An 11616-nucleotide genomic window follows, 5' to 3' on the forward strand; every position below is an offset into this window, starting at 1 on the left:
TGGTCACCCTTATGTGAAGCAATACTATTCACCTGCAAAAAAGAAAACACCTCTCGCACATTTAGACGGCTTAATTCATTAACTGTTTATTCATTTTATATATGGACTGCCATTTGTCTAATAATTATGACAACAACAACAACAACAACAATAATAATAATAATAATAATAATAATAATAGTACACAAATGAAATTTGAATGTGATTAAAATAGTTCTTTATTCGTTTAAAGTTGCAGTGCTGATTGGTTTCAGATGGTTTTAGTAAACGGACAAAACATTTGAAACATGAAATGAAGCTCAACCCTTCAGTCTTCCGATAAAAGAAACAATTTATGACAGTTTTTAAAGGGCAATACCAGTATTTATGTCAAGTGTGTGCATTTTTTCTTGTGCTACTTTGGACTATTCTTTCATTTCCTCATGATTTTCAGAAAACTTATGGTCTTATTGTTCTTCTAGTACGGTAAATTCTAACACCAATACAGTAAGATCACTAACGACGGGCTGCTCTAACCCTGAGGCGTCACTTCTATCAGACATTTTTCAGCCTGTAATGAGAAAAGACGACATCTCCGCTTCTTTCTGTCTAGGCACTGTACAAAAGTAACAAGAGCAACATTTCAGAGGAGATGACAGACGTTTCTGTGCATCAGTCCCTGCGGACGAGACCGTTACACACATCAAACATAAAAAAAACTGGTACTGTCCTTGAAGACACGCCATGTTAACATCATTAATTGTGACGTTGTAAAGCATGCCAGTGATCCTTAAGTTCACTCCTCTTTCTCAGGCTTTAATCCTTTTTTGATGTAGCAGTAACAAAAGAAATATCCCAAAGCATAAGCCAGACATCTTGAAAGGCAATGCACGGAATGAAATTAAAGTCTTTTATGGTTAGGCCAGGTCTAAACTAAGACACTGTTACCTCTCGCTGCACATTTCACTGCATCATTTCAAGTCAATGGCTCTTCGTCCTGGAAATATGAATGTTCTAGGGCATTCAGCGCAGATATTCGTTTCAAGGGGTCAAAGGTCAGCATTTTCTGTGGAAACATAAATAGCAGAATATTAGAGCTGCATCAGGTTTTAAAGGAACAGTATGCCATGTTCTGCCACTAGAGGTCGCTCAATCAAAACAGTTAATAAAAGATCGTTTGTTGGCGACGCAAAGTAATGATGGATCATGGGAGTCATTGCAGTCATTTTCTTTATTGTTAGTCATGCAGGAGGTTTTTACCGGTAGCCAAATTATCTGCAGAGGTCTCCTCCTCTCCAAAACAAACAGCCCCGGTGATTAAAATCGGTAAGTAGACCGAATAAAGCAGTTTCACGTTAAAATCAGAGTTTTTCCAAAAGATGCTCAGCTGCCTCTAACGTTTGCTCAGCTTGTTTCTCTGAAAACAATACTTCGTCTTCATATAGTTAAACAAATAAAATGTCTATCGTAAAAATGACTAAATGAAATGGGCCGGTACCTTGATTAAAATTACAGATTTATCTTGGTTTGAAAATTGTTGAAACATTTAAGTACAAAACTCAACAAAATATATAACAAATGTTACATAATATGCCTTTAAAAAGGAACAGTTCGGAGAGAACGATACGCCTCTCTGTCTTTGTGTTATAGCTTAGCATAAAGACTTGATACAGGGGGAAACATCCTGGCTCTGTCCAAAGTCTGCCTGCCAGCACCTCTAAAGCTCACTAATTGACAAAGAATATCTCGCCTGTTTAATTCATTCAAAAATAAAGATGAAAAGAAGAATTGCGTTTACATTGGGTTATGTGCCACACTATCATTTGGCCAGGACCAGTTGCCAGGCAACCAGCAGAAAGTGAAAGAAGTTACTGGTCAAAACAAAAAAAAGGCTTTCTTTGGTCATTAGGATTTAGTTATTTTAATTTGGTTCTTTCAATAAATTCTTGCCTAAAATGATGTTTTTACATAATATAGAAAGGCAGAATAAAATATACAAAAAGTACGTTTCAGTCAATCCTATAAAAGCAACATTTACTGAACATTTCCTTTTAAGATCTGTTGGTAAAACTAACTATGAATAAATTATGATTTAAGGTTTTCAGTTTTACCAGCACAGTAAATTAGAAATGCAGAAAGAATACTTTTGTTTAAACAGGACTGCTGTAGGTCATGCTCTCTCAGAGTTCAACCAGCTGGTTAAGTAACACTAGTCACAAGAAGTTCTTCTTCTGGAGCCTGAGGTTACTGATCTGTTACCGTCCTGTTTTCAACTCTGTACACACCTGAAAATGAATCAATTACCAAGCAGGTTTCATTTTTTATTCATGGCGAAGTCTTACCAGCAATAGTTGCGCCCCCTTCTCGTTTATCTCTGGAACAAAGTCAGTGATTGGGCGAGGTAAGAGAGAGGGGAAGTGTTTTCTTGAGAGTGTAACATCAGTCGGCCACTCGTCCTCTGGTGGCAAGCCAATAACTCTGAAGAAACATAAGATTTTCAATAAAATAGGTATAATATGAATCATCTAGTCAGCTAAATGTGATAGGAACTATTTGTTACTCACTGAAAGATTTTCCCAAGTTGGTCCACTTCTGATTCTCCGCATAACAAAGGTCTAAACAGACAGAAAGTGTGTGCCAAAGTTAATAGAGTGAAACACATGTCATTTGTATAAGTTCACATGTCTTCGCTACTCCTGTTTGTGCAGGAGGGCAAACAGGAACACGATGTCCTTTAGACAATGATTAACATTTTGCCACAGAGTGTAATGATTTTACCGTTTGTATCAGTTTGCAACATCTCACCCCAATCAACTTGTTCGTGATACTATGAATGTTTTATTAAATAATCACCATCATCATCCACTGGCAATTATTTTAAGGAACGAATGACTGCTGTCTTCATGCAATGGGTAATTTGTACCACTAGATGGAGCTACTGTGTGTCACTGCACTGGTTTGTTATTAACATGAGTGACGCTGAAGACACTTACCATGACTTATAACTGAAGTATAACTACGGTGTGTGTCAGTACATTGATTGTAGACTTGGTTGAGGCTGAGATAAAATATGTGCATGTGCTGTAACCTAATGAGTGTGGCAAAGCCCAGCTGTTTTTCACAAATTCACCTCATGTCTGAGTTTCCAGACCAGATTTCCCAGAAGCCGCAGATAACCTCGTAATGTGATGCATTTACAGATCAAATCTGAACCTTCCTCCGCAAACTCCTCACGGCTGCTCAGACACTGACACATAGATGTGTGCTTGAGTTCAAATCGGGACTCACATCCCCAGGTAATGAGTGTACCTCTGGCAAGATGATCAATATAATATTGTTTTGTGTTTGATTTTAAATGTTTCACAATTTATCATAATATAGTGTAAGTATGTTTGGGAATATAAAAAAATAATTAGCATTTATAAGAAATATTGCAGAAATTATGTTTTTTTAAACAACATGCTTTAAAAACCTTTATGTTTAACTTATCTACAAACTGTATTTCATTTGCTGACTTGAAACACAAGACGGGACAAGATTATTTTGTCAATATTTAGTCAAAGCCTCAATCTTTTCCTAACCTAGTAACCTAAACCTAATGACAAGTAAGAGGCAGTGCCATGTTCGCCCTACCCTCCCTCCTTTCATTTATATGCAGTATAAAGATACTATTCTCTCTGGAATGGGGGGGGAGGAAGTTGCCAGTGAACATTATCCCAGTTTTTTCTTCGTTTTAAAGTTTCAAACACTAACTCCTCAGGCTAGCTCATACGAGAAACTAGAACTCACTTAGTAAGCACAAATCTCCACCCTGCAAAGGGTACCTTCAGGATATGTAATCCAATCTCTGCTACTTTTGAACTTAATCAGATCACCACCAAAATCTTGTGCACTTTTCTATTTGCCTGAGGCTCGTTTGTTACGCTGGATTTTAATACCGACACGGGCATATTGATCATAACAAACATTTAAAAGATAAATATAAACAGCGGCAGTCTTCTTTATCTGAATATTATTCTGCTGACTCACTTGCGTCTGAACATCTCAGCAAAGATGCAGCCGGTGCTCCAGATGTCCACAGGTGTGGCGTAACTGGACTGTAGCAGAACCTCGGGGGGTCGGTACCACAATGTCACCACCTGGGAGACGCAAAATACCAATACAAAATACAAAATAAATAATTTAGCTGCGTTTGTAAAGACCATTTTCCAAAGCTTTCCAGCATGTTTTAGATTGCATTCTAGGTGACCAATTTTATTTTATTAATTTTACTACAGTATCAATATCAAGTTACAAGTTGCACTTTGTGTTTGGTGCTAATAAGCTAACATTAGCATGCTAACAGACTAAACCCAGATGGGAAACCTGCTAAATATTAGCATGTTAGCATCGTCATTGTTAGCATGCTGAAGTTAGCATTTAGTTCAAGTGCTGCCTCGTAGAGCTGCTAGCATGACTGTAGACCTGTCTTGTTAAAACTCTTCCTTAAATATGTTTCAAGGAAGCTCAAACCCAGATTTGACAGTAAGCTACTGACAAAACATTACATTTATGCTATTGTGACACAAAGTTTGACTCAGAAGACAAATAATAAGCTAGCATGGAAAAGGGTAATGTGAAGTTATAGTTTCTTGTCTTCACATGGTTAGGGGTTTGGCAGCAGACTGTCACATGTTAGACACTGAAAGCACTGTCAATGAAGAATTGAACTGCAACTTAGACAACTTAGTATGATAGATTAGATCTTAACCAAACTTTCAGTCGCTGAACATTTACTTTTATTTTGAACTGAATGGAAACCAGCAGCTGCCTAAATGATTAAAATCTAAAATAAGTTATAGTATTCTTTGGAAAATGCTGCATACACGACAGTAAAACAAAAACTATTGGTATGGTCCAGGTGAGTTCTTACCACAGGAGTGAGGGCCATGTGGCAGCTGTAGATCCTGGCCAGTCCAAAGTCGGCCAGCTTCACCTGGCCCTGGCTGGTTACCAGAATATTCTCTGGTTTCAGGTCTCGGTGCATCACGCGGTTCGAGTGGAGGAATGCAAGACCGCACATCAACTGCCTCATCAGGTCCTGCAGAAACACACAGATATATTTCAAATGGAACTAAATATTTCATGAATTAAAAACAGGGTTGAAATGATAAATACACCATACTTTCTAGACAGTTTTCTTCCTTCTAACCTATTTGATAGATTATGCATATTTATCGATAATGTTTCAGTTCTCACTTTAATGCGGCCGGGGGCTAATCCTGCAGCTGGGGCTCTCTCTAGGTACGTTTTGAGGTCTTGGTCCACATGTTCAAACACCAGAGTGACTTTAGTCTCTTGGTCCGACCTCTGGATGGCACATACATCCATAAGCCTGTTATGCACAATTAAACTTCTGTGAGAGGAGTTCACAGTAGATTGTAGCCAACACAACACTTTGATAGCTGACTTACCTGACCACGTTGGGGTGGTCAAACTGTTCCAGCCTTTTCAACAGAGCCACCTCTCTGACTGTGGAGATCGGGAGGCCATTTTGGTCTGTCTGGACGCGCACGCTCTTTAGAGCCACAAACTGCCCGCTCTCTGTATCTCGGGCCTTGTAAACCGTCCCGTAAGCGCCGCCTCCGATCTCTGCCACTGGTTCATACTGGAGACTGGTGCCGTGGGCCATGGCCAAGCTCAAGCAGACTGAGAGAAAGAGTAAGACACACAGATCAGAAGCTATTAATGGTATTAATTGCAATAATGAATTAATTAATGTATATATGTATGTAGAGTTAGCTAAAAATGTTATAAAACCTTAAATAAAAAACTCTCTGTCCTGGACAGGGAAAGGACTTTGGCTATGAGAATTTGGTGGATACAATATAAAAGACTGCAGGGGAAAAAGGGGATGTTTTTCCACTTTAGTAATTCCATTTGTTAAACACTGCTGCTTCACGCTGTCTCCCAGTGTGTAGTGTTCGAGCACTGCTGTAAACAGAAGAGGCAGCATCGAAGAGGAAAATGACGTACGGCTCAATAACCTGGTGACTCGGCCATTATGGTTCTATGGACATTTCAAAATAAAAGGCATATCTTAAAGATAATATGTATTGTTTTCACTTTGCATTGATTAAATTGGATCATTGCATTGATATAACGATCCAGATCCTGTGAATCCTGCGGTTAATGACTCTTATGAGAGTGGTGAGAATCAAAACAGAAAAGCTCAGAGCTGTAAAACCAAAACAATGAGTTGAAAGATGCTAAAGCGCTCTGTAGAGCTGAGGGGAACTGCATCGTACTACTTCACATTGTCATTTGACCTGAAGATTAATTATAAAACATATTGATTGATGCAGCTTTGACGAAGAGGGCTTTATTCACACTTTTCAGTGAACAAGAGGCGTTGTTAATATATAACCCTTCTCATATTTCAACCATTCTGGCAGCAGGAGTCAAATATGCTTGATGCTAAATGCACAGCATTTTTATGGCTAGTTGTGCTGGCCTCTATTAGAGTACAGCCTCATAAGAGCTCTCCAGGTACTTTGGGTGCAAAGTGCCAAAATGACATAACATATTTTTAGAAATGGAATTTATCAATGCTCTTGTACAGGACAAAGTACCTGACCTCCTGAAAGAAGTCAAATGACTCACTGAATGGGAAGCCATTTTAAAGCAAATATACTTGACACAGGACATTTGGCCGCCTCTCTGCCAGAACAGGAAGCTCCTTCTACCACTCAACCCCCAAACAGCCTTTCTGTCCCGTCCCTTCTAACTTTCCTCTGTCCTCTTCACCAACTCCATCAATCAGCACACAACCAGCACCATCCCACTCCTCCCTTCACTTTGTTCAAGCCTCCATCCACAGTGTACCCCATTTTTCTTCTTACATTACATTAATTAGCAGACGCTCTGATCCAGAGCGACTTACAGTGAACTAATTACAGGGACACAATGCTGGTATTGAACTCACAACCATCCGGTATTTGGAAGCCGTACCACTAGACCACTAGGCCATCGTCACCCCTTTCCACCTACTCAACAGGGACACCTGTCAGCTTCACACTGCATGTCTGTATACAGTTCATGGGATCAGGACATGCAGTACTAAATTCAAAATGCAAATGCTTATTATTCTAAAGGACAGAGCAACATCATCATCTTCATAACCCCGTCCCTCCTCTCAGGTGGGGCTGCACAATCATAGACAAAATGATCATCACAATTATTCAATGATTTTAGAGGAAATACATTTTATTGCACTTTCACGATGTGCTTCATTCCTACTAATTAACTAATCTTGAATCAAGAGAAGACTTAAAATATGGTTCTCCTTCATTTTGCTCTCTGTTGTATATTACTCTTCTACTCTGGACTGCAGCCGCAACATTCAGGAAAGTTTTCTTTGAGTGAAGCTGCATTTTAAAAAAGTCAATCATGTGCAATTCATTATGGGAAGCCAGCATTAGTTTGAGATTAATATTCAATTAATTGTGCAGCACTACTCTCAGTTGAGAGGCTCAAAAAACATCTCCCCTGCTTTCAGGTCTTCTATAGTATAACTTTGTTGATGATATTTATAGTAGGATCATTCTTTGTTAAAATGATTGACATCTGCCTCAGTGACTGATGTGTTTGTGTGGAAGGAAAAATAACTATTAATCCCTGTTTACTCATGCTCAACCTAATCTCAAACGCTAACAGAATATATATATATGTTATCCAATATTATTTGTTTATTACCTACCCATTTTCATAATTGAATACAGAGCTTTCATGATCCATATACATTGGCTGTCCACAGTTTTTATGTGATTTTGCGCATCTTAAATTTAGGTTCATGTAAATATCTTGGACTGAGATTGGAAGTTACAACTACTACTGCTCTCAGACAAATGTATGTGACTCGAGCTGAATCGATCAGCAGACTGACAGAAAATTATTTGTACAAATTTGATATTCAATTAATCCTTTTAGTCACTTTCAGAGGAGTGAGGTTTTAAAACAAAAATAAATTCACTTTTTTTCGTATTCAATTTGAATACTTCACATTGGGCTCTGGGAAATTGGTATTTTTCACTACTTATTGACATTCTATAGTCAAAACATCGATTTTAATCTTAATATGGATAATAACAATATGAATAAATACATAATATATATAATAAAGCCTTTTCATTGTCATGCTGCATCAGACTGTGTATAAACTATGAACACACAGTGGATTTGTTAGGGCGGACAAAGTGTGAAAAAGTGAAGTCGGGCTGGAGCTAAAATAGTTTCTGCAGGGGAGAGTGAGAAAAGTACAGCAACAAAAGAGCCGAAACACAATCCTGTAAAAGTCAAACACTTCAACAAGGAATTAATTCTCTTCTGTTGTAAACCAGTGTCTTCGTTTTCCAAAGCCGACACTCCAAACGCTCTTAAATGGCCGTAAAAACAAAATGCTGACAGCTTGAGACAGCATGCTTTGACTGTAACTGTATACACTGTTGCTTCATGAGCCTGGACAAGACAAATAAATAAATGTGTAGCAATACTGTACATGGGCCTTTTTGGTCACATTTTATAAGATTTGGATGATTTGATGAATCACATTTACAGCATTTTGAATCTGTATTTAAATCTCTCCAGAGCTGCGGTCAGCTATTCTACTCAACATGTACAAATTGGGTTGATTATATCTCACGGTATTCAGTGAAATTTTATTCTATTGCATCAATAATGCGTAAAATACTCCCCATCATATACTGGTGGAAGTGAAAACCGATACAGAGCTTAAACCTGTTATAGCCACGGTGCTCGAATATTCAGATATGCTGCCGAACCACAATTGTTATGACATTATGCATGTTGAACACAGCACATTTCTTCCTCTTATGCAAAGAAAGTTGAGTCAGAGTGTCTGCCTGCATTCCTGTGCATCTGCAAGAAGTATAAATTCCCGTCAAAATTATTCATGTCAGAATTGAACTGCGAAATAGACAAATACATTTCCTTTCAAATAAGATTATTGAGCAATTCAGTAATACAGAAGGAAACATTAAAGATTTTTTTTTTTTATGTAACTTAACTTCCTGTTTTATTTTCAAGCTTTCCTGTTTTTGGCACTTCTCTAAAAACTTGCAATTTAGTTGAATTCATACAGATTTGTAGCTGATATTCTAAACTTTAGGTTAACTTTTATCCATTTTGTAAATATTAGAGACAATTATTTAAAAAAAACATTACCTTTGAGTTCGTTGACACACCAAGAACAAGATTACATTTCCATATTGGTTAATAGACAGTTACTATATTAGTTAAGCAGTTAGTTATTAGTAGGCTATAGTAGTAATGTGGATCTTACTAGATTTAGTTGTTGTATTATAAATACATGAATATAAATATAGTTTATGGTTTTAGATTCATTTCATAATATAGTATTTATATAATATCAAATGTGAAAGGATCAATGATGACAACTTCCCAAAATACTGAACAAGAATTTGTGACCAACCAATTAATGTAATGGACGATACGGTCTTGTGATGTGTTAATGTGTGAGCATCACTGTAATGTTGCAGCTGGTGAAGGTCAGGATCATTTTAACAACTTAAATATACTTCATCTGCTCGTAGCTTCACAATTTCCCTCCGTTTGATCAATAATAATAATAATAATAATAATAATAATAATAATAATAATAATAATATTACATCCTAATTTATATGTTTTATTATATGTATTATATATGTTTTATTATTAAGTAGCAACTAAAGTTATCAAATAAATGTAGTGGCGTAAAAGGCACAATATTGCAATAGGATTCCTGATATTGGAGGGAATTATCATTTTTGCATCATTATTCTCACTTTTTTTTTTTTTTTTGCAATTTGGATAATGCACGACACCATATTATGGCTCCATAATATGGAGAACATCAAATTTCAGGATACCAATACTGCTACAAAATTGTAGGGGTAACCATTGGTGCTTTCAAATAATATTTTCACATGAGTGCTTTGATAAATAATCCTCAGTAATGTGGATATAATGACTACGTGGTTAAAGGCAAATAATAGAAGAGCTAGAACAGTCTGGTAAAATCTGAAAATGACATCACTTTAGTGTAATGAAGAATTTAAAAGCAGGAAAAGACAACACTTATCCCATATTATAATATCCCAAATCTAAGATGATATCTATTCTCACATCACATATGATAGCGATATTTTCCCAGCCTTAGTCCATATTGTGAATCCCATTAAATGCTGATTAATTGTTCAGCCCTTTTGCTAATATAATCTGGTTCCTGCCGTGTGCATACCTTCATCTGACAACAGGGGGTAAAACAGAACAAAACAGCTTTGTCTCAAATTGAATGTAATAATAACGAAGGGTCAGAATCTGGGTGGTCTTCATGTGAAACCTCTTGAGGACCTACAGGAAGTGAACAGGCTTGTTACCCTAAAAACATCTCATTTCCTCCTCAGTGACAGATCAGCAGAGGAAATAGCAAGTACATATTTTACACCTGGATGTGTCACTGATGTCTCACAACACTGAGGTCTAAAATAGCAGCTATCGATCACTAGGAGTCAGTATTGATTTGTTATCAGATCTAATTTCTCTCCCACGTGTTATTAATTTATGCATTTAATCTAGCCGAACATGGAAGGCCAGTGGGCGGAGGCAGAAACAGGCCAGCACAGACGGAAAGCCTTCTGTCCCGACACGTGGTGCTCCTCCATAGCGCTCCTTTGTTAATTAAACAGGGAATAAAAAAGTGAAGCAACAACAGGCCACACGGACTTATTCCCTCCTCACCTACTAGTACACTGACGTGGCGGAGGGAGACAGTAAAAAGTGCAGACGGCAGAGACAGATCACCGTCAGCAACTTCCATTTCCACATCTGTGCCACATTACATAAACTGCAAAAGTGTCACACTTTGGTAAACGATAGTTCAGACACTTCACTTACCTCGGCTGGGTCTTTTCTGCGGCAGGTAAGCTTTACTTTAGCTTTATGAGGAGGACATGGTCTCTAATCTGCCACGTATAACTCCTCCAGAAGCGGGTCAGCAGCCGCAGGTCGGGTCCAGGCGGAGGTTTACAGCTCCAGCAGTGGGTCTGATGTGCAGAAGCCAATAAACAGATTATGATTTCGGCCTTCACTGTTTTTTCTTCCAGCCTGCTGCACTCTTTTTGGGTTGTCGCTTCCTGTTGCTTCTTGCAACTCTTGGAGGAGGAGGAGGAGGAGCTAAAACAAATTTTCTCCGCATATCATGTATAAAAGACCTTAAAGCTCTGCTGTTCCTCATAAAGTTACAATAATCACATAATCCATGCTGCAGAAAGTTCTCATTTTTATTGTTGTTAAATGCATATATTTATTTATTATGTTGCTGTTTATTTCGGATACTAACAATAGGCCTGCATATCAGACACACCTATTATTTTTAGCATACCAGAACAACGTTTCTTAGTTTAATGTTATGTTATGTTGTGTTATGTTACTGTATTATAAGTTACAAAATACAAAAAACCCAATACTTTAAGGATGAAAAAATAAATAAAACAATAACATCTAAAATGTAATAAAGAAAAAAGAAAACAGTAAGAAACATATTAGCACAACATGCAGAAGAACATTGAAAAAAAA

At 37.5% G+C, this 11616-nt stretch overlaps 1 protein-coding gene across 1 annotated transcript; it reads right to left on the minus strand.

Moving 5' to 3' along the window:
* Positions 1-200: 200 nt before the first annotated feature.
* On the minus strand, positions 201-11191 carry cdk4 (cyclin dependent kinase 4). The gene is made up of 8 exons (XM_029432618.1): positions 10936-11191; positions 5433-5667; positions 5218-5353; positions 4892-5059; positions 4009-4118; positions 2544-2594; positions 2322-2457; positions 201-1045 (listed from the first exon to the last, which is right to left on the minus strand). The coding sequence occupies exons 2-8, from the start codon at positions 5648-5650 to the stop codon at positions 956-958; spliced, it is 909 nt and encodes a 302-aa protein (XP_029288478.1). The 5' UTR covers positions 5651-5667; positions 10936-11191; the 3' UTR covers positions 201-955.
* Between the last annotated feature and the right edge of the window lie 425 nt (positions 11192-11616).

This window comes from Cottoperca gobio, chromosome 5, assembly GCF_900634415.1.
Source record: "Cottoperca gobio chromosome 5, fCotGob3.1, whole genome shotgun sequence".
In the NCBI taxonomy this organism is placed as follows: Eukaryota; Metazoa; Chordata; class Actinopteri; order Perciformes; family Bovichtidae; genus Cottoperca; species Cottoperca gobio.

Excerpts from the sequence above, each read along its gene's own strand:
- cdk4 (XM_029432618.1), bottom strand. The coding sequence starts at position 5,650 with ATGGCCCACGGCACCAGTCTCCAGTATGAACCAGTGGCAGAGATCGGA. Across the intron at positions 4,119-4,891 it reads ACATGGCCCTCACTCCTGTG|GTGGTGACATTGTGGTACCG; the intron begins GTAAGAACTCAC and ends TGCGTCTCCCAG. Across the intron at positions 2,595-4,008 it reads GCTGAGATGTTCAGACGCAA|ACCTTTGTTATGCGGAGAAT; the intron begins GTGAGTCAGCAG and ends CTGTCTGTTTAG.